This window comes from Ornithodoros turicata, chromosome 10, assembly GCF_037126465.1.
Source record: "Ornithodoros turicata isolate Travis chromosome 10, ASM3712646v1, whole genome shotgun sequence".
Lineage (NCBI taxonomy): Eukaryota > Metazoa > Arthropoda > Arachnida > Ixodida > Argasidae > Ornithodoros > Ornithodoros turicata.
The window spans coordinates 30,127,037-30,152,878 of NC_088210.1; the positions used below are offsets into that span (position 1 = coordinate 30,127,037).

General features: G+C 45.8%; 4 protein-coding genes across 12 annotated transcripts; 2 read left to right on the forward strand and 2 right to left on the reverse strand.

Annotated features, from left to right (window-relative positions):
- Window positions 1–729: 729 nt before the first annotated feature.
- Window positions 730–7,599, forward strand: LOC135369824 (uncharacterized). Of its 5 annotated transcripts, none has more exons than XM_064603369.1 (9): window positions 730–1,139; window positions 1,835–2,113; window positions 2,222–2,383; window positions 3,253–3,372; window positions 3,637–3,720; window positions 4,398–4,517; window positions 4,739–5,047; window positions 5,667–5,778; window positions 6,584–7,599. In XM_064603369.1, the coding sequence occupies exons 2-9, from the start codon at window positions 1,837–1,839 to the stop codon at window positions 7,029–7,031; spliced, it is 1,632 nt and encodes a 543-aa protein (XP_064459439.1). In that variant the 5' UTR covers window positions 730–1,139; window positions 1,835–1,836; the 3' UTR covers window positions 7,032–7,599. The 5 variants fall into 5 exon arrangements, with proteins under 5 accessions (XP_064459439.1, XP_064459440.1, XP_064459438.1 ...); XM_064603370.1 differs by lacking the exon at window positions 730–1,139 and adding an exon at window positions 1,264–1,621; XM_064603368.1 differs by lacking the exon at window positions 730–1,139 and adding an exon at window positions 1,264–1,461.
- Window positions 7,600–8,739: 1,140 nt separating this feature from the next.
- Window positions 8,740–9,813, reverse strand: LOC135369781 (speckle-type POZ protein B-like). The gene has a single exon (XM_064603300.1). It carries the CDS (start codon window positions 9,811–9,813, stop codon window positions 8,740–8,742), a length of 1,074 nt encoding a protein of 357 aa, XP_064459370.1.
- Window positions 9,814–11,526: 1,713 nt separating this feature from the next.
- On the forward strand, window positions 11,527–13,173 carry LOC135369825 (speckle-type POZ protein B-like). Its single transcript, XM_064603373.1, has one exon. The coding sequence runs from the start codon at window positions 11,811–11,813 to the stop codon at window positions 12,903–12,905; it is 1,095 nt and encodes a 364-aa protein (XP_064459443.1). The 5' UTR covers window positions 11,527–11,810; the 3' UTR covers window positions 12,906–13,173.
- Window positions 13,174–13,839: 666 nt separating this feature from the next.
- On the reverse strand, window positions 13,840–25,687 carry LOC135369827 (cyclin-dependent kinase 11B-like). Of its 5 annotated transcripts, none has more exons than XM_064603375.1 (15): window positions 25,390–25,687; window positions 25,142–25,263; window positions 23,858–24,224; window positions 22,760–22,944; window positions 22,510–22,674; window positions 20,788–20,961; window positions 20,526–20,600; window positions 18,935–19,150; window positions 18,063–18,184; window positions 17,327–17,554; window positions 17,093–17,200; window positions 16,124–16,240; window positions 15,907–16,055; window positions 14,959–15,148; window positions 13,840–14,029 (listed from the first exon to the last, which is right to left on the reverse strand). In XM_064603375.1, the coding sequence occupies exons 1-15, from the start codon at window positions 25,509–25,511 to the stop codon at window positions 13,922–13,924; spliced, it is 2,448 nt and encodes an 815-aa protein (XP_064459445.1). In that variant the 5' UTR covers window positions 25,512–25,687; the 3' UTR covers window positions 13,840–13,921. The 5 variants fall into 5 exon arrangements, with proteins under 5 accessions (XP_064459445.1, XP_064459447.1, XP_064459446.1 ...); XM_064603377.1 differs by having other exon boundaries at window positions 22,760–22,875; window positions 25,142–25,269; XM_064603376.1 differs by having other exon boundaries at window positions 22,769–22,944; window positions 25,142–25,269.
- Window positions 25,688–25,842: the final 155 nt, after the last annotated feature.

Genomic DNA, 25,842 nt, shown 5'->3' on the forward strand with positions numbered 1-25,842 from the left:
ACTTCGTAGTACCCGGTGCGCTGCTGCTCAATAGACAGATTTTGTGGGTTTGGAAACTTCCCTGCGGAACAGATTTCACGAATATGTTCAGCAGCTTCTTGAGGATGTCAGACTCTGGGTGAAGACTGTACTATGTTTATTAAACATAAGACTGTCACAATTGAGCGGGACAAAGTAACATGCCACTTTAACGGTACCCTGCACTGTCTTTCAAGGAAAGTAAGCTGTAGAGTTTAGAGGAAAGAAAACGATTAAACGTCTCCTAAGAAAACATATGTGTATACGTGCCGCTGTACGTTTATGCGAACGGAAACGTTTAAATACGTATACGTGCTGTTGAACGTGTTTTAAGAAAACGTTTAATCTGTGAAACTGTTACAAGACTCTTCTTAAGAAACCGTTTAACATAATCTGTACTCAGCTCCGGATCCGCGCCTGGCACCTATACTTTCGGTTTTGTTTCTGTGAAATCAAAGAAACAAAAAGTGCAAATTTTGTTCACTATGTCAACTGCGCTGTAGGCAAGACAAACGCTAATTACACGACTATCCAACTTTGCTGTTTGGCTTTTCGGACTTCGCAGATGTTGACTCAAAGGAAGTTCGAAATGGTAACTTGTAATTAATACATCATTTTAAACTAGTCGGCTTTTTCCTTTTCACGAACCGTCGAACGCGCTGTCGCGTCGCAACGATGGCAACGTCCCATGGATAGGGGTAAGCATTATACGATCGATACGATAGGCGGTCGCGGTCTTTTCGTCCTGCGTCTGCTTGCGATAATTCTCCAAACTCCAATTTCCTTCTCGCTCGGGAATATAGGAGTCAGGACATCATATATTTGAGTGACGGCGAAAAAATGCTAAATATTTACACGCTGAGCATCTTCTGATTGGGTAGAACAGCACAGAGGAATCAAGTCATCGCTGGCTTTCTATGTGCAGATAGTGCACTCGAATAGACCCTTCAGAAAATCCCATGATTCCCTGTCGTGACGGACTGTGGGAACTTGCTGGAGCGCGCACTCAGGGAGGGAAGCGAAGTGTTTCGGAGTCAGGTCGCCATGTTAGTGTACCTTGGCGAGCTCCTCCGTCGTGTGAATTCGCCTTTACTTCTGCGTACTCATTCACATAAACACAGGTAAGCACATTCCGCTATACCTCTGTTTTAACATGGGAAAGACCGAAGTTGTTGCTTAGGTAGCGGACGCTAATGTATCACGCCGTTCTCGATCACGTAGCGACGTATCTTCCTGATTGCCATTTGCTACATGACCACACTGCATTAGCTACGGTTGTTTATAGTATGTGAACATGGGATGTAATAGCGCAAATGTGGTGCAGTAATGACGGTGGTGTCCGTTGGGAAACGAACAAACGTGTGGTTCGTTATGTTCGCTTGTCGAGCAGACCCCCTTTGTTTCGAGTGATGTCAACTAAACGGACATTATGAGCATCTGAAGGTAGATTGATGAATTGTAGCTACAGTTGGTGACTCGTCACAGCGGGATGTTCCTAAAACATTCGTTAATGTAGAGTTCGAAGGCTCAAGGTAGCTATTTTACATATTGTGTGTTACGAATGGTGTCACCGTCAGGCAGGAAACTAACCAAGAATAAGCAAGTATAAACTTTTTGTGATACTGCAGCACAATTAAATAATGCAGTTCGCCGGCTTTTGGTTGTTTCTTTTTGACTTCCTTTGAAGAGAGACATTTCCCAGGCATCTGGCTGAGACAACACTTTCAAAGTTCTGGCAATCTGTCTCTCATCATGAGCACTTTCAATGTCTACAACCGCACATTGAGGTACTAACACTGCTTTTTTTCTGCCTTAGCAATGGCGCCAGTGACATCTTATGGATGCCAATGTTGTATCCCAAGCTGCAAGCACATTCAGATGCGCAACAGGGATGTGTCCTACCACTCTTTCCCGAAAGATGCCAGTCTCCGCGAGCAGTGGATTCAAGCCGTCATCCAAAACACAGCGTTGCCAGAATTGTGGCAGCCCAAGCCCAGCCACAAGATTTGTGGTGCACACTTCAATGTCTGTGGGAAGAAACAATATATGGACAAGGTGCCACGGTTCCTGAAGCCTGGCACGTTCATTCAAACATGTGCGTACAAGCAATGTCGCCTTGATGTATAACACGATTTCCTGCATCATATACCAGTGCTCGCATACTGGCTATACTTCATATGTGCATATGTGATTGTCACTGCAGGTCCATCTCAAGTTACCCAGCCTTCCCCTCTGGACGTGTCTGTGGAGGTCACCGTGGAAACCTCCTCCGAGGAAGTGTCCAGCATGAGTCTCGAAGAAGATGCATTGTCCTCTGAGCCTGAACACTTCTTAAGTCACTCTGACTTTGTTGATGAGACAGAAGGTAGGTATTCATGCTGGCGATGAAACTTCCCATTCATCATACTCGGAATAAAGTTGTTGTTATTTGTATTGATAACTTGTGGCAACGTTTTAGCAACAAAATTAACTTTTAGACACCTAAACTTGAGGAAAACAACTATCAAATACGCGTATGTAGGCAGAAGTGCAGGGGGGCTGGTACATTGCAGACGACAAAAAGATACTGAAGAGAGGGAGAACCGTCTTGCATCACTTCGTTGAGTACTACCAAGCCCCTGGTGGCCCTATCCTTGAGCTCTGCTGAAACATGACCAAACGGGTGTCCAACGTGACGGGCTAGATTTGTCGAGCTAACAGAATTGATGGCTCATACACAGAGAGGTCTACCGATAAAATCCGCCCATCTGAGTCCAAGCTGACCAAATAAACATTTTCCTCTGGGTGGAAAGCACACGATACTAACTTAACTTAAAGCAAGACGGTGCACGCCGCGCACAATCAAAACTAGTGGTACCCGTGAATATTTATTGACAACGAGTCATCATTGTTAGCAACCACAGTTTTCTTACTAATCTTCACTTCAGTGAGAAAGTATTTCGTTCTTAATACTTACCCCATGTGTGTAATACGGTCGTATTCGTTGGAACGCAATATCCTCCTTGCAGCAGCGGCGTCCGTGCGTTCTGACTGGTAAAGCCATGCCGACCGGAAAGAGCCGAGGTGGAGGAGAAAAATCTAAACCGGTTTCCCTCTCTCCCATATTAGTAACTCCCTGTACTGCACTGCATCGCTAGGCATCATGGGATTTTCTGAGCTGGTCTATTCAAGTGCAGTGTAGATGTGTCGAACTTCTTTGAAGTAGTGAAGTGAAATCAGTCTTCTTATTCGAAGGGCGAACCATGCCGTCAGGAGGTTCCACCTTCATCAAGGAAGAACCTCACAGCACCACACCTTCTGCATTACCTGGAAACCGTGTAAGCACTCGAGAACCGACGGCAAGCGATTATGCTGGTGGGATTTTTTTAGGAATTTGTACTAACCCAATATTTGCTTGACAATGTTCGATCTTTGCGATTGTGTGCAATTAAAACTGGAAAAAATGTTCACCATATCCCCCGCAAACACACACACACAAAAGTGCAATGAAAAGTTTATGCAAAGCTGAAATCTTTTTGGGTGACACAGCTGATGCTGAGCACAGAGATAAAAAAAGAAAAGAGCGATGAATATGAACAATTTTTCTTCTTTTTTTTTTCATTTTTTCACCTACCATAGAAGTAGTGACTGAGAATGCCTTGATCAAATGTGAACCCCAAGACACAAGTTTCTCATGTCTTCTAGGAAGTCATGACAGTTCAGGTGAGAAGCTCCATTGCTCCATAATGTAACTACCTGTATTTTCTTTTAAGAGTGAGCATGAAAGCAGCTCCTGCAGCTCTTCCAAACGCTAGTTATCTCTTGAACATGAGACAATTGATGTTCTGAGGCTGGAACACATATAGAAAGGAAAATACATACAAAGCCTCAAATGCCTAAGAAATTAATGATGAAAGATCCATCTTTCATCGCTAGTATCTCTGTCCACTTCATGTTCAGATGTAGAATATTATGTTACGAAACTTCCCTACACGGTTCATACAGGTTCATAGCCCTTCTATGGACAAAGAAAGAGAGAGGAATTCCCTTCCCAGCAGTTGTCTGCACTGAATCTTCAGCATCATGCTTGAGAACCACCTTCTGAGCATAAAATGTTACAGGAACATCCATGATATTGGAATCAAGCCAGACATATATCATTTTTCTTTGCATGTTTCTCAGGAATATTGCATATAAGGTCGCTTATGTTAATACACAGAACATGTGCTGTACAGGAACAAAAATGTGGTTAGCTATGCCAAATATTCTGGGAAAAAATGGGAGCTACTATGGTTCTAAGTCAGGCCTGGTAACAGAGGCAGCTCTTTAATACATTGCTCCAGTTTTAAAAGTGCTGAACAGAAAGACTAAAGCAACATGGACTTTTCAAATTTCCTTAGAAGCCGCGATGGCTGCTTATGATGCCGTCCCCATCAAGACAGAACCCTACAACACCAGCTGTCCTGTTTTACCGAGAAGTCACGAAAACAAGGATGAAGCTAAGACAGACCAGCATCCAGGTAGGATATCTTGTTAAAAACGAGTTCACTTCACTTCTGCACATGATAGAACATGCATGGAAACATGTACCTCACAGGAAATACAATATTACACAGTGTAGGGAAACTTGAGAGGACTTATTCCTTGTGCACTTACAATGCGTTCTGAGACGTGAAAGTAAATGATATCATGCGCACTTTTGGGAAGCAGAAAAATCTTGTATCGCTTTGGTGCCCTCCAGAAATTTCTGCAATGGCGAGCCGTTGCTCACCACCACCGAAAAGGAGGCGGGCATCGGCATGGAGTGATGAGGAACGGCTGGAGTTCCTCCAGGAGGTCATGCAGAGAAGGAACATCATTAGAGGCAGGTTCAGTCCCCTGTTGACAAAGCAGGACAAGAAAGCTGCTTGGGAGGAGATAGCTGCTGTCCTCAGTGCACGGCATCCTTCTGCGCTGCGGACTGTTCCTGAGCTGAAGAAACAGTGGGACAACCTGTGTTCAAGGCACAGAGCTATATTTGCAGAATTCAAGAGACAGTCAACACAGACAGGTAGGTACAAAATATATAGAGCCCGACCGTACCCGACTACGCCCGATGTTCAGGCCCTCCCCCCCCCGCCCCCCTCACCATTCAAATCAAGAAAAACTGGGTCTGACCCGGTATCTCTCTGAAAATTGCTGGACCAGGGGATCTGAAGTCATCACAATAAACACCGAACTTTGGAAACTGTGTTGTAAATGCATAAATATGCTCACACAATCTGTCGAGGTATCTGTGCAAGCAAAATTTAACCCGATATTTACCCCCCATGTTGTTAAAAAATATAACAAAAAAAAATCAGGCCATAAGCGTACATACAGGATGCAGTAGAACCCTTCTATAGCAAACCGGTCAGAATCGGGCCATGGTTCTACGAGATCAGGATTTCTATTATTCTGGGAGCGTGTAAAAACATTCATGTAAGGTATTAAAAAAGCAGTGAAAACAAAATTTAAGGTTTATTGAGCCTGATGGAAACGCTTGTGAAACATATTTATTACAATGTAGCATTTGAAAGTACATGTCACAACATAATACGTAAGAGTAGGTTGACGTGCATATTGTTTTTTATTTATTGTTTTCATGTGCCACATACTTGCATTACAAAGCGCTTGGTTCCTCTTTACAGGAGCAGGAGTTAACGTCTCCCAGCTATCAGCCGTAACTCAGGCAGTCATTGATATCATCAGCGACGACCCCCCTCTTATCTCGGGCGTGGAGGGTGGCATCGATGTCCGCAGGTATAAACAACGAATGCCGATGTTGCAAACATTTCCTTTTGATCAGCGTTGTATTTAGTGCTGTAGAAGTCCTTTGTAACACCTATGGAAAATGCTGTCATGTTTTATGGAGAATCTCCTTGAAAAGTGATTCACAGGAACCTAAGTTTGCGAAAGAGGTTGGAGGCATTGTTAGTGTGCTAAGCCCATGTCGCTCAGAAGTCAATCTTTCTGATCTCGTGTGGTGGTACTGTGTGCGAATACCAAAGCTATCACGAGGAGAATTTGTGCCCAAGGCAGGATAAACGTGAAGCGTCCCCCCCCCCTCCCTGACTGCCATCAGAAGCTCTGTAAACAAAGAAAAGAAAACACTTATTTGCGCTGCCGAGATTGTAAATTCAAATTATTCTTCATTCCTGCTTTATACTGCCTGACCAATCTGCCAGGCCCTGCCGTTCGGCGCCGTCTCTGACGAGGGCGACTGCCCTCCTTGCCCCCCCTTCATCGCTACAGCTCTGGTGAATACAGTTTTGAGCGAGCAACTGCATGCTGTTGCTTTTTGTTCTGTGGAAAGGATGTTCCACAGGTATTAGTAGTAAGATGAACACCAGAAATGAGGCAGTAGCAAAAATAACAGTGTGAGATATTGTTGCTACACCCACTGCACATACTGTACCAGGGCAGTGAATTGAAGTTCAGTCTGCGACAATCACGTATAGTAGGAAAATGTAATGGAGAAAAATGTTACACAAGTCACGATCCTGGACAATATTTTACGATCTTGGAACAATTTGTCCGCTGAACTGTCTCGATTTGTCTGCAATAGCGCTGCCTTCAACGGAGACGTCATTGCCGGCCTGCCGGGGCCATTCACCACCGACGACCCAGATGATGATGAGGATGCAGCATTCCGGGCTACCGTACCAGAGGTTGGGCTCCATGAGGACGACAACCTTGCGTTGACGCAGCAGCAGCAGGCAGGAGCGGGCGACAGGGCCCCACTTAACCTTCTTGCTGACGGTGGAACCGGTACAGGGGAACCCCAGACATATTCCCAGCAAGGCAGGAGCGACACCTATTCGTCAGCACTACGCACTCGGGCAGAAACAGCGAAGCTAGAGAGAGAACTCCTCGCACTAAGACAAAGGGTTGCGTCCGAGGAAATGGAGACAAATCGTTTAAAGCAACAGACGGAACTTATGAAACAGGAAACTGAGAGGCTGAAGCAGGCTAGGATACGGCTCGAAATTGATCGTTTGCTGCAGCAGAAGTAGCCAAGCCAAGCCGTTCTGAACGGGGCGTAGTGTCAAGTATTATATTTTAAGTTAACTATCACTTTTCTTTCACATTCATGCTTGTTTGCACACCATAAGTTTCCAGTTCTCATCTTCGTGCACCCTCACAAGTGCTCTGTGTGTTCCATGCAATCCTTGCTTTGTGCACAATATTGTACAGCATCTACATGGCTATGTGTTTCTCTCATCTTTATCTCATTCTCTCTCTTCTTTATCTCATGGCTATGGCTATGTGTTGTTCTCTTCTTTTTATGCATAGCACCCTTCATAACCGTTATGTGATTCCGACAATGCTTGTGTATGTTCTCTAAGGCTGATATATGTGTTCATTACGCTACTCCACTTCAGCCAATTATTTCTCCAATTAGCCAATTATTAATCTCTTAGAGCACTATGCTAGTAACATCAAGTTGGCTTCTGTTGCTTTTCCACAAATACATTGCGAAAGTAGTGGTGCTGTGGGAGTTGGGTACATTAGAAAATTACACTGTGATGAAGGAGGGAGCAGTACAATAAAACTTCACCATTTGTGCCCAATTCGGTTCTCTCTTTAAGCTGAAAATTACAAAATTTACGCAGAAATGACATGGAATAACTTTCAAGTAGGCCTTGCGTCTATCTGAAAGCATGGAAGTACCTTGAAGGAGTGGTAATTGTGCATGAGTGTGTGTAAGTGCTTCCCAAGTGTCATTCATTAGCGCAGTAAAACCGCGACCATCGACGATGTTGTACGGGTGTGCTCATCAGCGCGACTTTCGCGTTCAACACTTTTTTCATTTCACGGCGAAAATCTGCGCGCGTCTCAAAAAACTGTCGCGCCGACGCGCACGGGCCGCGAGCAGAATCACTCCGTGAAGAGGGCGTATCAGAGAACCGGAGAACGTAGTGACGTAACGTGGTCCCCGGGCACGTGACGCAGAGCGGCGCGTGAGTTGAGAAGACACACACACACACACACAAAAAAAAAGGAAAGCAGCGGAACTTCCTTACGGCACGCGAGGGTCGAGTCGGCCGTACGCGTCTGCTTTCTCAGACTGTTTTTGTAAATTCGATTTGCAAAAATTGATTACTTCGATTGTAAATACATCGCAGAGCGAAAATGTTTCACACGGTGGCTCCTTATGCACAGCTTGACGAGCGAGGGACGGGGCACTCGTCGAGAGAGAGAAGAAGAAAAAAAAAAGGGGGGGGGGGTGACGTGGGGATGGGAACGCGATAAAACACGTGCACGGCGCTCTTCGCGCAATACGTGAAGGCCGTGGTATTACGTCACCCGTAATGTCACGTGCCCGCCGTTTTGAATTTCCCGCCACTCGTTAGGTCGTAACTACCGTAACGACGACGTAAGGTTTGGGAGCCATGGTTGTGTCAGTTTATTCAACTCGCGCGAATCGGTGTCGTGACGTATGAGAGTCATCGTACGTCATCGACTCGCATCGAGAATCGCCTAGGGCGATGACGTCACGAGAGCCGCACCAGGGCATTTTCGGCCTGCAAGAGTAGACTGTCTCGGCTCTTGAGTTGCTAGAGTCCAATAAGCGAACACAACCCACCACAGTTACCACATTGCTGCTTTAACAATGGTTACTTTAGTTGGTGCGACCTTGAAATAAGTCTCTTTACGTGGACGTCAGTTTTATTTTGCAACATCACGTAAATATTGCCCCTCGGCTTTTCTGACCTTATTTCACGGGTATCGTTCTCGTTTCGATCCGACCAGCGAGCTGGAGAACCCTGCCATGACCTCTGGGCGCAGGTTAGCGAGTCTCCGCCAGCCTTCCGTGCTGACCACTTCCGCAGCGTGTGCACTGATGTAGTTCCCCGCCGAGATCATCAGCTCTGGTACACTGTAAGTAGCGGCTAGAAGAAACACGTCAGCCACGTTTTTCGCCGACAGCTCAGACTTCATCCACTCGGCGCACATCGTCTTAAGCAACGGCATTTGGTACTTGTCGGCCGCTCGCAGAAGGTCGTTCATCACGCTACCAATCCCTGTCGCCTTGCCCGTGTACATGTACGCCAGCATTTTCTCCACCGCATCCGGCTTTAGGTCTTCTATAGTCATTCTGTCCTCTTGGCTCTCTTTCGAAGGGCTTACAAGCATGGCCAGGAATACCGGTGACCGCGCTGCCAGAACAGCCTTGTGGACGCGAAATTCCTTATTACCTGCGGAGATTACGAAGTCGCTGAACTGTCCGGTCCTATAGAGACGATTAAAGTCGTCCGTAAAGTCGCAGTCTTTCTCGGACCTGACCACGGGGGCAGTGGCGTACGCGGTGTGGGAGATTTCACCCAGCACAGTAACTTTGCAGACGATCGTGAGCGCGTCGTCGGGCAACATTGAGGTGGCCGTATTCAGCAACTGCTCCTTATTCAGGAATTTGGGAACGCCACAGGTTGGTTGTTGGGTTCGAAACTCTGCTTCGACGGTCGTCTGCGCGGCATGGGTTCCGTCGTCCCGGATCAAAGAGAATTCGGCTCTCGCTCTGAAGGACCGCGCTCTACGAGACGCGAGTTTCAAGTACAGGCTCACCCAGCCTCTCGCCTCACAAATTCCGTTCGGGTAGATGAGCAATCTCCAGGACGTGCGGGGATCGTCCGGCTGACAAAACGTGGAACTCTTCATGCATCCCTTGTATTCTGCCAGGTGCGTGTTGAAGTCTTTGATGATCCACCTGTGCAGGCACGTTGACGTCTTCATTTGTGTGACGGTTCCGGATTCGTTTGGCGGAAATGCGGCTTGGTATTTGTTTTGCGGCATCTCAAGTCCGGCGGAGATCTACTTCAAACCCGGATTGCGGTTTGGACTCGATGCTATCGAGCGTTGTGCGGGCCACAAAAGAGCTCGTGGCCTTCACACAGACTTCTACTTCTACAAAGACATGGGGAATTCAGGGGAATGTGAAATCTGCTTGGAAATACACGGGGTGTTTCAGTTATTAAATCCGCAGGCTGAGTAATTCGCGAACGGGTGCACCACTCGAAGAAATTTCTCTCTCTCTCTCTTTTACATGTATCTTCCACTCCCTTATCCACCAATGAATTAAGTTACGCTTCGCCGCGACCAGTCGCGACAAAAATATGTAAACCGAAACCAATTAATTACTGCAACAAATGACCCGCTTCAGTGACAGATTTTTTCTCTAAAACAACAACAACTTTATTTTCGGCCTTGGAGAGTGGGGAGTTTCATCGCAACAGGCGATACTCTACCCCAGTGCTTGGTGGAATGGGGGGAATAAAATAACGAGCCCCTTTACAATAACGATCGAAGTCCGATGGTGTCCAGAAATGTCAGAAGAGCTTTGAGCGCAGAGCGTTGCTGGGCTGGATTCTGCCAGGGACCAAGCAATTTCGGTAGGGAGAAAGGGCGAGAGTCCAGCTGACGAAGAGACTCGGAGAGTGTGGTTCGGGAAGGTTTCTCTAAAAGGTGTCCACTGAAGGTCCCAAAAGGGGTATAGTACCCATTTTAGTGCCGACAAAATCATTCGAATTCGATTTTTTTTTTTTCATATACTCGTGTCATAACCTTCATATTGTTCGCCTGGTTTTTGCTGCCGTATGCTGGCGAATCCAATCATGTTTTTTTAGCAATCTTTATGACGTACTTGGAGTCCTGGACCGTTCACCGGAAGCTTCGTTTTTAATTTCGCGCCTCACAGGTAACGACCTATATCAGCTTATCTATATCAGATACCTACATCAGCTATTTTCTCGGTTTATAGTTCTGGCGACGCTTTTCTTTTTTGCAGTACTGAACCTAAAATTTCGGATATTCATAGGGCAGTCACCCTACAAATGAAACAAAGATTTCGCAACTTAGATAATAATATTTTAATGTAATTACCGACATATTCATATGTTACTTGATGTGCGTCGGAACGCAGGTATAGAAATGAACTCTAAAAGAAGTGTCCGAGTCTGTCACTTCAGAACCAACGTTCCTACTCTAAGAACGCGTCGTTCAGAACCAACAGTGCCCTTGTGATGATACAGTGCCTTGTGATCGCAAACTCATGGCTGTGATGTACCTTTGTATCATTAGACAATTTAGCCAAATAGACTAATTCGCCCGTTTAGTACACGTGCGGACAAGAAAACATTTCCAAACAGAAACACAGCAGACGACGTAGGCGCCATGACGTGGTCTCGCCGACGATGACTGTCCCATCGCTGGTGGAGGTGTGACCTGTTGTACGGGAGCAGGTTCGGAAATACGCGCGCCAGAAACCCATTTAATCCATGATAGAATCTGTTTTAGGCTAGGCTAATCCAATACACCCCCATCCAGGGGTGACATGGAGATATGTGGGAAGGTGGAAAGTTATGTGAGGCAGTGACACCACAACACACCATGCAACAGAGGCTTTTTTAACGGTTATATTAATAAATTACTAGCGATTGCTCTACTACACTGTATACAGTGCCACAGGACAGGTTAATTTCGTGGTAGAAATTGAAAATGTTGAATTTTTAAAAGTAGGTTGACAGGGTTGATCATGGTTGACATGAACCGTCATACCTCACGCATTTGCCTTGCATCGGCGTTCTTAGAATTTCTTCGGTTTCTCTTGCTCATTTCTCCTTTATAGCTATAGAAGCCACGTCAGTGTTTGGTTTGGTCTTTGTTTTCAAAGGAAGAGGCCTGGCTGAATCTGCAGTGTCAAGATCCTCCAGAGCTTTGCTTTGCTTGCGCGACATTGGCGTACACTTCGACACGCACTAGTACACAAAGGAGACGACGTTCGAACACGAAGTATGCTCCCAGGAACCCCTGCACTGCTGAAGCGTAAATATCACGCTGCTTTTCCCACGAACGAAACGCGGACTGTTACACAAGTGAAGACGTCTACATGCTCACACAAATGGGTAATCAGAAATTTCAGCTCTGTCCTCTTAGAATGCAAAAGGTTCATAGACAGCACCCAGTTCTCTCACCCAGATTACCCCGGCATATCCTGGAGGTTAAAGCTCTACCCACACGGAAGCGAAACGATACCGAACGGTCTTGAACGGAAGAAGTGGCTAAGTGTGTACTTGCAGCTCGCTGCGTGCGATACGGAGAGCGTCGGGGTGAAATGTGAATTTTCTATCGTTCGAAACGATGGGAAGCGCACTGCGCAGACGAACGCGGAAATGGAGCTCTCGATGAAGCAGCCAACTTGGGGTCACGCCCGGTTCATGGACAAAGTGGCATTGTTGAAGGACGTCACGACTTTGCTGCCAGGAGGCGTGCTGACGATTGTCTGCGACGTTACCATGCGGGGACAAATCACTCACACTGCATTGAGAAATGAGGGCGTAGTCGCGGTCAAGAAATGCGACCTCAGAGACGACTTTTCGCACCTCTACCGGACGGGAACATTGAGCGACTTCACAATCTCGGTGAGCGACAAAGAATTCCGAGTCCACAAGGCTGTTCTGGCTGCGAGGTCCCCGGTTTTCCTGGCCATGCTCGAGAGCCCAACGAAAGAAAGCGAGGAGAATAGGATGGTTATAGAAGACCTGAGGTCAGACGTGATAGAACAGATGCTGGAATTCATGTACACGGGCACGACATCGGAAATTGACAGCATGGCGGAGGAACTCCTGCGGGCAGCCGACAAGTATCAGTTGCCATCCTTGAAGATGATGTGCGCGCAACACTTGCAGTCTCAGCTGTACTACGAAAACGCTGCAGACATCTTGCAGCTGGCGGATACGTACAACGTTCCGGAGCTCAAGTCGTCAATGGTGAGCTACATCAGCATGCACGCTAAAGAGGTTGTCGGGACAGAAGGCTGGCGAAGGTTGGTCAAGATGTGCCCAGAGAGTGTCACGGACATCATCACCTTGCTAGCTGCTTCCAAGTGAGGACATCCTCAGGACGACTTCCTGACATCCATGAGGACAACCTCCGCATGAGGACATTCCTCATGCAAACAGTGCCAAGCCTGAAATGTTGCTTTGAGATATGTGCATCGCATGCATAAAAAAAGTTAAACGAAACTTCGAAAAATTGGGGCGTGCAACGTTGCTTGAAAGCTGCAGCAGCTGCTTTTTAGTGTGCAAAAGTGACGAGGTTGCAAGTGGAGCCACGTGCACGTTTTCTCGCAGGGCCATCAAACATGGCTGTCAAAGATTCCCCCCCCCCCCCCCCCCCCCCCCCCCCCGAGACATGTCATGATTCTCTCCCTCTACGTCTTGCTGAGCTGCTTGACAACGAACCGAGTTGCATACGTTGGACCAAGATCAGTTAAGAGTGCTGTGTATGCAGAAATATTTCAGTTACGAAGATTTGTCCACGAGCAAAGGTGGAGGCACATGTCTGGCTTGTGCAGATTTTGGCTAAAAGAGATGTCCATCCTCCACCAAGATTGCTGAACATTGCTATTGCTTAACACAATAGAACTTTGTCTCAAGCTGATCCTAGGCATGGGACGAGCTCTGCTTAACCTAGACATATTTCAGAGGGGTGGAGCAAGGTGCACCCTGTTTGTGAATTTTATTTTTATTTTATAAAAGCGAATGCTTTTTTTTACAGAAAAAGAAAACATGGCATCCTTTCGTGCGGTCAGACTTGGCCCGCTACATTAGTTGGTTGCTTGATGTGCCTTGTGATGAGCACCAAGTTCAATTGTTAATGATAAGCTACAAGTTCCAATTGAAATATTTTGTGAAGTTATTCATCACCCTTCATCACAGTTGCGCTTTAAAACTTGCCTTTTTCGAGTATGAAGACTGCACCGAAGAATTGTTTACCCCTCCCCACATTCCTAATGGCACATCAAAGGAGAATATGAGGCACTCAGAGAAATATGACTTTTTTTTTTTTTTTACAGGTATGTATGTATTTACAATGATTCATGTGTATTTTAAACAGTTGCAGCCTAGAACTTAAGCCTGAAGCCTGTTCCCTGAGCAGAGCTTCCTTTGTTGGGGATCTTCATGTGAAATCCTGCTGCGGCTGCCAGGAGACCCTCTTCATCTCCCTCGCCCTAAGAAGACAAAAAGACGGCTTGAAAAGGTCGCACACAGATGACTTGGGAAGAGTGCTCGAAAGTTTCAGATCCCCATGATAACTATGCGCGCGCTTCTGCTGTCTCATTGGGTGCCGCCAACGTTTGCCTCCTGGGGATACCATTTGTTGCCGCTAAAGACTGTTCTGTTTTCATTGCATTTTTATTCAAAACGGTAGCGCTGTGTGAACTACAGGTTTTCCCACTGACTTTAATCCAAGCGCCATCGAAATTAATCCATGTGCCACGCAAACTTTATAGGGCATGGATTAATTTAGCTGGCACTTGGATTAAAATTGCCGGGAAAACCTGTAGTTTTGCTTCCATTACACTAACTGAAAAACTGACTTTCATTTGAGAGAAAGTTTGCATTTTAGTGCCCCTTTAATGTCTTTGCGGAATATTTGATAGATATTACAGAATGATGTAAGGCCTTCAATCAATGTGGGAAAATTTCGCGGGATTAAACCCGACCAGTCTTGACTGCAATGCATGACGGGACTGATACTGCTGGCAGTTACATGGCTGAACATGCAAGATGAAAGAAAATTTAATGACAGAAACTCAGTCTAATTTTCTTTGATCACTGAAAAGATGCAAAAGGCTGGAAAACCATGTGGGATAAGTTAAGGGATCTCAGGAGAATGCTGCAACTCTCTTTTGCTTGTTTTCTCTGTCACACAAAGTCCCACACACTTTTAAATCCCACTTTGTGGAAATGTTAATTTTCCACTGCAGAAAGCTGGGGGGCTTTAAATGACTAGGGCCTCGTGTTAAAACCAGTTTTCAACCACTCCTGGTTTCGTATCATAATCACTTCGGTGCAAAACTGATTGCCCATGTGCTATCTATATGCGTTAGTTTTCTCTCAACTGGAGCGCTTTCAAAGATGAACCGAGTTTGTTTACCAGTTGTTTTGCAAACTGCTTTCCACCAGAGGGGGGCTTTGGGCTCTGAGCCTTTCGGTGGCCAAGTTCACTTTTTGCAGGCCATGTTGGAAACATAGAAGGCTCTACAGGAACAGGTGTTTCCTTGAAGAACTCGTGGCGTAGAGCATCTTCTGCTGTTATACGCTGGCTCGGATAATATGTTAAGAACCTGGAAGACAGCAAAAGAGTAGTGAGCAAACCGAAAGAGCACAGGCAACACGTTTCCCCAAGGCAGAAGCAACCCAAGCAGCACATCTTGGCCCAACAATGGACCAATATTAGGCTGGTATTGCCAATATTGGGCAAAGATGTTGCGCTGCTTGGGAAAACCTACAGGCTACTATGGTGCAAATGCCGCAAATCTTAACTCAGCAGTGGCGCTTCACAAGCTACGAATAAGTAGGGACCGATCCTCGTACTACATGTACCCAGACCGCGACTCACTACATTATAGCGACAATGTCAGGCTAGCGGTGGCGCCACTAATCTGCCCGGTTATTGCTTCCTCGATTTCTACAGTACTCTTTACTTTAGCTTACCTTAGTAGTTTTGTACAAGCGGTGGATGTCTCACGAGAGATGCTTCCTTCTAAAGTTGATTATCATCATCATTCTACGCATTTTCATAGGAACTATTGCTGTCGTCTGCTACGGTAGTCGTTTACCCGCTTCTGCGCGTTCGAAATTCAAATTTCCATCGTCCAATCATAATGCAGATGTCGAGGACCGATGAGCAGCCCCCCTAGAGGATCGTGTGGACGGGCTCCTCATTGGGTTTGCCAATTATAACATGGTCGCTATAATCTAGTGGGTCGTGTCCCAGATATACGCAGAAATGCGTCATATCTCGACACCGTCAGATTCGCGAGACAGTCCGGCAAGTTGCGTTTCGTCGGGTTCTTCAAATAAATGCAAGAGGGACTCTTACTTGTTTAATAGATCGAAGCCCAGGTTTGACAAGGTATGGCCAAAACGACCCCTCAAGCTGTTGTAGGGGTACTCTGTGAAGGTCACTTTTCTCACGAGGGGCAATTCCGAATATCCCGGCCAAATCTTTTCGCTCGGCGTTCCGAGATCCTTGAAAAAACAATTCCAAGTATACTCTCACAGTTACTCAAATGACAGAATGGCCTCTGTCAGCTAACCTTGAATATCCTATTGAGCTGATCGATGTCCGATTTTCCAGGAAACAGTGGCTTCATTGTGAGCAGCTCCCCAAAGATGCAACCCACGGACCACATGTCAATCGGTGTAGAGTATTCCTGAATATATGATATGAAGCACTCCCATTAGAATGTCGTTATGGGACTGCATAAGGAATTTAAGGCACGTTCGATGGGGATGATACCTACAAGGAATCTGAGGCAAGAGTTACTTACAGGGGGTTGAGGAACTCTCTCTAACCACATCTGCTTAATGCACTGTTTGCAATGTTGCAGCGAATATATATTCAATACACAAAGCTGGATTTGTCCGGAGAGCTTTCTGCTTTTGTAATAACACACACAAAGAAAGCTTAATTGGCAGACTGGGTCACCAGTGGAGGAGCAGACGGTTGCCATGGGAATGGGAACACCTCGTACCTTCCCGTGAAGAGGTGTGCGCGTCTTTTTCTACAATAATATTAGAGCCTGAAGTTTTTGGGAAATATTTTTTTCTAAATTCGGAGGGTAAAAATCGGGTAAATAAACATGTGCACTAAATTCATGCAAATTCGGGTGAAAAAACTTCCATTACGCTAAAATCGGGGACAAATCGGGCTCAGTTATTCAAACTAACTGTAGCGATTTGGTACAAACGGTGATGTAACTACATTTTCCTGCCAAACAAGTAAGTTGGTGCATTCCTACAGACATCCCAGAGAGGGCAATTTGCCTGGTAAAAATCGGGTTTCACCCTATAGAGGCAACCTTCAATTCGGGGTGCAAATTCGGGGAAGAATCGGGTAAAACCCTAAAACTTAAGGCTCTAAATAATATGCATCATACATGTGCGGACTAAGGGAGAGAGTGAAGGTGCCTCTCGCAGTGGCAGGTTATTGGTGTGCAGAGGACAAAACTGTACTTTCCACGAATGCCCGAAAATGGTTCACAATTAGAACAATGTGAAATTACCTTCACTCCCAAGAGGAGCTCGGGTGCACGATACCACAGGGTGACAACGATGGGGGTGTAGTGCTTCAGGGGTGACCCATATTCTCTGGCAAGACCAAAATCTCCAACCTGAAAGGTTGTCAAAGTTTGTCACTTCAGAGCTGAGCTTACACACGCCTATTCAAATACTAAAAGTGCCAAATAGTTCGTGGAGGTACGCATATTTAATGCGGGCTATGCATGATGGTGGCTGACCTTGAGTATGCCCTTGTGGCTAAGCAGCAAGTTCGACGTCTTCAAGTCGCGGTGCAGGATCCAGTTATCATGCAGATGCGCAACAGCCCTCAACAGCTGAAGCATCAACGTCTTCACTTCGCCCACGAGGAAAGGCTGTTTCATCACTTCCATTAGGCTTTTGAGGTCATGCTCCACGTATTCCATTGCTATGTATATTTTATCCATGTTGCTTCCTACAACAATTTCCTGCGGAAGAAATAACGTTACACGCTTACATGCTTTACGCACGCTTACACGCACACACCCCACCAGCTTACATATGCCCCATGTCTAAGGCCCCTAGCTTTCTGCGGCGGAAAATGTACTTTTCTGCGAAGTGGGCTTTCCAAATGTGCTGGAATGTGCTATTATCAGACAATAGACATACAAGACAGTCAGCAGGGGGGGCTATACGGAACACTATGGTCAGACCCGTTCCAAATCTACACGCGCTCGATAGGTATGCGCGCGGTTCTCCTGCCGTCTCATTGGATGCCGCCAATCTTTGCGACCTGGGGATCTCATTCGTTGCCACCAAAGGCTGTTGCTCTGTTTTCATGGCCTTTTTCTTCGAAACGGTGGCGTTGTGTGAACTAATTTTGTTTGATTTGTACTAAATGAAACATGGACTTTCATTTGAGAGCAAGTTTTTTTTTTTTCATTTTAGTGACCCTTTAAGCTACAAGCATCCTGGTGAGGAGGAAAGCACACTCACCCTGACTGTGACAATGTTTGGATGTTGCGCTTTGAGCAAGGTGTTGATTTCACGGAGGGAGGTGATTGGAAAACCTTCTTTCTCCTTTTCCATCTTGAGTCTCTTCAGTGCAACTATTTCATCTGTACACAAATTAGTACACAATCTTGTGACTCAAGATGTAGAGTCTACCCACGTCCCTTTGGATGTGGCAGAAATATATATCGTGCAACCTTAATGACACAAACACAAGCATAGATTATATGTAGGTTAAGCCTTTTGTTTTAGGGATAAACCCGTTAAGAACCTGTGTTTTCGTGCTCACTTTGGTTAAAACGTGAAAATAAATTTCGGAAAGTTTGAATCCAGCCACAAATACAGGCACTGGAGAGTACAAAGCAATGCACATTCTACTTGAAAATCTTTTTCTAAATAGATTTTCAAGTAGATAATTTAGAAAAGCGCTTCTTGCACCTCAGATAAACATGAGATTGTGAGCAGCAGTGCCAAGCGTGACGCGTTTAGCATTCTTCGGCGCCCTATGGGCGGCATGAATTTGCACTTTGGCAAGTTTCGTTTTGCAAGTTGTCAGGGTTTTATCCAAAACGATAACGATGCAAATCGGGGATAAAAACGGGTTTTACTGGGTTGAACCCCAAAACGCGAGGCTGTAATTACACAATTCGCTTCATCGTAGAACTTTTTTCGTGGATCATTCTTGCATATCAACAAAACAAAATATGTGCGTCACCTGCACCGGCACATGTAGGTTGCCCTTACTCTATGCTCTCAAAAAAACAACAACAAAAAACAAACAAGAAACAACAACAAAAAAATGCATAATTGAAGTTGCACTATCGTGTGACAAACGCAGTAAAGAGAACAACACATACTTGTTTGTTTATCTCGCGCCCTGTACACAACGCCGTATGTGCCTTCCTCGATGCGGTTGAGGCAGTGGAACTCTTCAACGCTTCGGCAACCTTGGATGGCTGGCAAGTAAGGTGGAAACTGCGACAGAATGTCGTCGATTGATGGGGTTGGGGGCTCTGCGGGTGCCACGTCGTTCTTTGCTGCAGCTTCTTTGTCGTTAGACTGGTTGTTCTTCTCTGCAGTTGTAAAAGAGCATAAGCCTCTCTCTCTCACTCACTCACACACTCACTCACTCACACACTCTCTCTCATACACTCACTCACACACACACACACTCAGCCATTTGTTTAGGCATTTGTACATGGGAATGGCTGACCATGATATTTCCCAGACATTTTTCTAGTGTTCCAACACTGACAGGCTTGCTCAAATTATACTGGAGCATTGTATTCTATAAATCCTTCAAAAAATAAAAGACACGACTACAAAAGGCAAGATTTGCAATCAATGGAAAATCTTCGGGGTCGTAAATATTTGCGGGAACTAAGTTTGCAAGTACTTTAGTTTACTTTAATATTTGCAAGTTTAAAGCGTGAAGCAGCAGGTTAAATGCAAACACCAGTGCTATTCTAACACTAAACTCCGAGAAAGATAAGCCAGTATATATCAGGCAGGCTTTTAGGAGGGGACACAAAGATTATAAAAACAAAAACAAACTGTGAAGAAACTCTGCAGGGAAACCAGCCTGACATGCGCACATCACACAATCAAAGGTTACGATGTGAGAATCTACGTAACATCTTGCACAGTGGATGCATTCAGCATGAATAGACGCTTGTGTTTTGGAGTTTTATGTTTTCCGAAAATTAGGGGTCAAAACTGGGTTTTATTTCGGGAGCTGTAAAACAGGGTAAAGTCGATCTATGTGGGTATGTATTGGGGCGAAAAGCAAATTTTGGGGTGGGACATAAATCAAGAGCATGTCCCACATTTTGGACGAACACAAGATGCCGAGCAGCTGTCCTGAACGCGCGGTGCTTGGCGTTCTCCACAGTCTGCGTCGGTGGCTGAATTTTTTGGGCGAATTTTCGGGTCTTACCCAGAGTTATGACTTTCGGGTTTTACCCTAAAACACAAGGCCTTAACTATGATTCACTATGACCCCATTTCACCAACGCTGGTTAACTCTGAACCGAGATCAAGGGTTGCAAAAACTAGTCAGCAATCAATTCTTTTTTACAAGTGTTAGTTGGTGACACGATGAATGTTTCAGTGACAATAAATCCCTTTAGTGAAGCAGTGAAGTGAAGCATTGGTGAAACCGGGCATAAAAGCAACAAACTACATCAAACATAAGCACCTTCATGCAACAATACGTAATGGAGGAGGGAATAGGGACCAAATAAAGAAAAAATAGCAAAGGAAGCACCGTTATGAACATAGCTGCAATAAAACTTCAATATTAGTGAAGCATTGCCATGCCATGCCATGCACAGTAGGGACAGAGCTCAAGTTATTATACCACCAGGAAAGCACGAACATGAGCAAGAGGGTAGAAGCCATCCAGAAACATAAGAAAAAAGCAGCTTCCAACACAGCAGGCATGGTTACCTGAGGCATCCCCATCAACCTTCTCTTCTTCGGTGTTCTTATCGTCATCCTCCGAATCAGTGCTGCTACTGCTATCTAAAAACGTAAACATCTGTTTTCAACGTTTGTTGTTTACCTCTCTCTCTCCTGCGACAAGTTCCTACTACGGTACCGGGACAATCACAATATACGCAGCATTACTGCGAGGCCATGCGGTGGAGCTCGACCTTGCAAGACTTGCATGTGCAAAGTAAGCTGGGAAGAGGACGTACGCGCAACGTACCGTCAGAGTCACTGCTGGAGTCGCTGGTCGTGTCAGACGACGTCTTCTCTGAATCCTCCTCGTTTTCATCATCGTTCGAACTGGTGTCGTCTGCAACAACCGTCTGCGCCACATTATTTTCTGCGGCCTGAGGGAAGGTACGCTGTTGCGGAGGGGAGCTGGCATCGTCTTCCTCTGAAAAGGCACCGGTCAAGTCGTCACGTGGTGCGTACAGAGAGGATTAATAAATGTGAATACGCTGCCACAGAAATAGCGACAATCGTTTAATTTTTGAGTCGTAGGACAACAACAACAACAACAACTTTATTTTTATGGTGATGAATGGGGAGTTTCATTGCCAGGGGCAATGCTCTACCCCATTGCTTATGGTGATGCTGAGGAATGAAATAATGAGCCCCTTCACAATAAGGTTTGAAGTCCTATGGTATCCAAAAATGTCAAAAGAGCTTTGAGGGCAGAGCGTTGGTGGACTGGATTTGGCCAGGGGCCGAGCAATGTTGAGAGAGAGAGAGAGGGGGGGGAGAGTTGAGTGGGTCGTTAGGATCAAGCAAACATCGAAGCCTGGAACTGTAGAGAAAGGAGTTTCACTTCTGTATGACGTGGCATATTTACCCGTATATGTGGGAGACAGAACGAAGATGTCAAATGCATATAAGCAAATATTCGAGACAGTACGGAGGCATAAGCGCAGAAATTCGAGCACAATATCGCATATGTTGCCTTTGTGTGAGGAATCTTAGCTACAGACGTTTTAGCTGCACGGTGTTGTATTGAAAACAAGTCTACTGTATGTCGAATGGTATTTTAAAGTCACATGCGCATCAATCTGACAACTTCGAAGAACGCATATAAGCATGCATGCTGCTGCTATTTATCTGCAACGTGTGCAATACAGTTTGTAGGGAGTGCCGTAGGTAGCAGTGGAGAGGGCTCTGTAGTATCAAGCTGACTCAGATAAAGCCGTGACAAAAATACACGGGAAGAGGGAGGGGGGTGAGGGGGAAATAAAAGAAGAAGACCAAAATTCTTGCCCAGAATTGATGACACATTCCTTATATCAGTACATCAATTAGGCACATAAATTGACGATCTGAAATGACAATAACCTTTATGGTACGAATCAGGGTTGCGGAATGGGATCACCCATTCCATTCCAATTCCATTCAAAGGAATGGAGATTTGTGATAATTCCATTCCTTTCAATTCGTCGGAATGAAAAGGTATGACCAGTTCCCACTCCTGGAATGGCTTGGCAACCAATTCCAATCCTTTAATTCCACCAATAAAAGAAAAGTGACCGGTAACCGTGCTGGGTAGGCTAGCAGTGCTATAGAGGAGACTGACATTACCCATCACGGAAAAAGCAAAAAGACAAGGTTATTTCGCCCTTGACCGTGTGTGGCACCCAGACGAGTCCATTCCAATTCCAGTCCGCCTGCGAAAAAAATGCCTAATTCCATTCCATTCCTAGGACAGTTCCCGCCATTCCATTCCAATTCCATTCCGGGCTCTGATAAACCTGGAATGGTTTCGGAATCATTCCAACCCCGGAGTGGCGGAGTTGCTTATGTTGTTATTCCTTGGCGATTAATTTCATATTCCACTTCTTCAATCAGAACCTGAATAAAAAATATCTATCTATCTATTCACACACCCAGTGCTACGTCTATTAACATTTAATTACATAACGAGAACAAAACGGACCAATTTATAAACACATACCCATATCAGTGAGGGGGTCATCCTCAATTTCCAACGAAATTCCCGGATCACTACCCGACTGGTCGTCCGTTTGTCTGCTATGGGAAATTGGACTCCTGCTCCTGTCCCGAGCCGTCGCCTGCTCTTCAGCTTTGCTCACGTACTGTTGCGGCTTGCTGTTGTCGTCTAAAATGGAACAAAGGGGCCACTGAGTCTTGCGCAGACGGACACGGCAAGAGGGACGGGGAAGATATAAGATGGGCCGACTTGCCCCTCTTACGACGCTGTGATTCCAGCCTCCGTTGCTCGCGTTCTCGATCTCTCTGACTTAGGGACTGATCGACGACCATGAGGCGTTCTTTCCTCCACTCCCTCTGTAGCCGTTCTCTGCGTACACGTGTGAAATTTTGTTGCCAATACAGGAAACGTTCTCGCTCAAGGTCGGCAGGGTTGGTTCTATAAAACAAGACAGTTGTAAAAGGGTAATGAAGGTATACATCTAGTGCTCGTGCGTGCATCTTATGACCTGTGCTGTATTACATTGGTGTCACTGCTGTATCTCATGTTGCCAGTAAGAAATGCAATGGGTGCTGCCTCCAGTTTTCCACACACATTCACACTTTGCACACAGACACTACTGAAATGTACAAACCGAGCACAAATTATGTCCGCGGAGGTGTAAGTGTGCAGCAGGTTGGGGTTCGGGATCATGCAATGTGAAGCGGTGGCATGCACTTTCGCAAGCTTGCATAGTGTGTGTACGAGTGTATGTAATGTATAATTAGGGCCCTGCGTTTTAGGGTAAAACCTGTTTTTACCTCCCCGCTGCCCCCGATTTGCATCATCATCGCTTAGGGTAAAACGCGAAAAAAAAAACTGAAAATGAACTTGGCAAAGGGCCAATTCAGCCTCCAATAACAGCACTGGAGAACGCTAGGCACTGGAGAATTGACGCAGCTGTTCCGCATTTCATGTTCATCTAAACTGTGAGAGGCACCCTTTTTTGTTTTTCCTTGTTTTTTGTTTTTCACCAGAAGACCTACTTTTCTGCCTGATATCACCCATTTTTACGGCTCCCGAAATAAAACTAGATTTTTACCCCTCTCCCGATTTTCAAAAACCGTAACGCCCGAAAAAACACAGGGCCCTATGTGTAACGGCCGGTAGAGCAGGTCTTTATGCCACGTATAATATGAATTTTTTTTTTTTAAATCCGTGCAAGCATTTCATTGCCCACCCATCCACTCGGCACCTTCACCTTTCCGGAAACCACACACCACACGTATCTACCGTTGATCTTACGACACCCCGCAAAATTTCATCTACCTCAACGTGGTAAGATGAACAAACGTTGTTCATGCAAACTCACTGCTCTTTCTCTTCCCTCTCCCTCGCCTCTCTGGCTTCCCGAATCCTTTCCCGTGCGTCGCGGACCTCCCTGCTCGGAGGCAGTTCCTTGACTTCCTGCCGCGCGGAGCTCCTTCCGCTGTCCCTGGCGGGCCTCTGTTCCTTCTCGTTCGCTCGTCCTTCCTTGTCGCTTGTGGCCCTGGGCCTCGGCTCCACCCTGGAACTTTTTTCTTCCGCACGGTGCTGCCTGTGCCTTGTCGAATCGCGTTCGTGCGCATCTCTCTGGTCGCGGCTGTGACCTCCGCGACCCTCCCCCGCACGGCGGCTGTCGCGGTGGCTGCCGCCTCGTTCTCGGCTGCTGTGCCTCCGATCTTTTCTGCTTCTGGATGCTGCGCATAAACAGGAGATAAATCTGAAATGTGGGGCCGATGTGGTATATCTGCAGAAGGTTTATTATTACGGTTCTTAGTAACACAATTATACTGAAATTATGTTGGTTTCAGGGTCACTAAGGCAATCTTCGATTATTGAAAGCAAAGGTGAGCAAGTTGCAGCTTGAGCTACATCACGACCAAGTAGATTGTAACGACCATGTCATAATCAGCGACCCCCCATGAGGAGCCTGTCTGCACGATCCACTAGGGGCGCTACACAACGGCCCGCGAGATCTACATCATGACAGGACAGTGGAAATTTGAATTTTGAACACGCAGAAGCGAATGTACGTTTACCGTAGCAGACGACAGCAACAGCTCCTATGAAAACATGTGGAATGATCATGATAGTCAACTTTGGAAAGAAGCATCTCTCGTGGGACATCCATCGCTTGTATAAAAATACTAAGGTAAGCTGAAGTACAAATTATTGCAGAAATTGAGGTAGCAATAACCGGGTCGATTAGTAGCGCCACTGCTAGCTTCCAAATGCGGCGGTGGGTAGGGGTGCCTACGACATGGTCGTCATAATCTAGTAGGGCGTGAGCTACATAGAGGAGCATGCCGATTACATTTCCAGTTACTCTTCATGGAAAACATTAGCATCAATAAATGCAACACCTAACGTCGCATTAACTGTACAGTTCACGAGCAGAAAGTTCTGCTATGTGAAATTCACGTAGTTTTTGCTGGTATCAGCATTTTTTGACACAAAATATCTCATAGACCCTCATGACTAGACACGCAGCAGCTAAAATTAAGTGGCAGCAGCAGGTACTTGCTTGTAACTGAGAAGGAGTGAAAGAAGGTGCTTCCAAAACGCGCAATAGAGAGCCTTCCTCTTTGTACAGATCCTGATATCAAGTACTCACATTCATGTTTTCGTGAGTGTTTCTCCCGTTTGCGATCCCTTCTGTCTCGTTTAGGGACGGGAATTGCTGCTTGTGGTGGTTGAATATTTAACGCATCCTCGCTGCCGTCCTCAGTGTCGTAGCTATCACTGTCCAAGAGAACAGTTCAATGAGTACAAAAACACGCAATGCGGCCAATGAGTCTCACATGTGAGACATTTCTTTGCAACACGGAAAAATGTTGCGCTAGTAAACTAGACCAACATTACCTGTCATCATTCTGCTCAACAAATCCCTTTCCAGCAGACTGAGAGTTACCATAAACGTTGTATCGAGTTTCTTCGCGGTCAATCTCGCCGTCTTCCTCAGAATCGTTTGAGTTCCGGCTCATGGCTGCAATCAAACTAGCTGTGTGTCACGCGACAGAAGCACTTTTGAGTTCCGCAATAGATCATTGGTGAATTACAGGTAATTTTTTAGGACAGGGACATAAACAGGAGAGAATTAGCGTAGGATAAACAAACCACGATCGTCGCCATGAGCATTGCAAAAGACCGTTGCCAACATTTGGCGGCGACTAGGAACAAAAATGTGCTAGGTTGGCGACAAATAAAAGCTAAAAAAAAACTACACGTCAATTTTTATTTAAGATATAACAATACCGTGGCAAAAAGTTTATTACTAACATTTTTACTGTGTAGCAGGCTAAATTTTCATTGGGA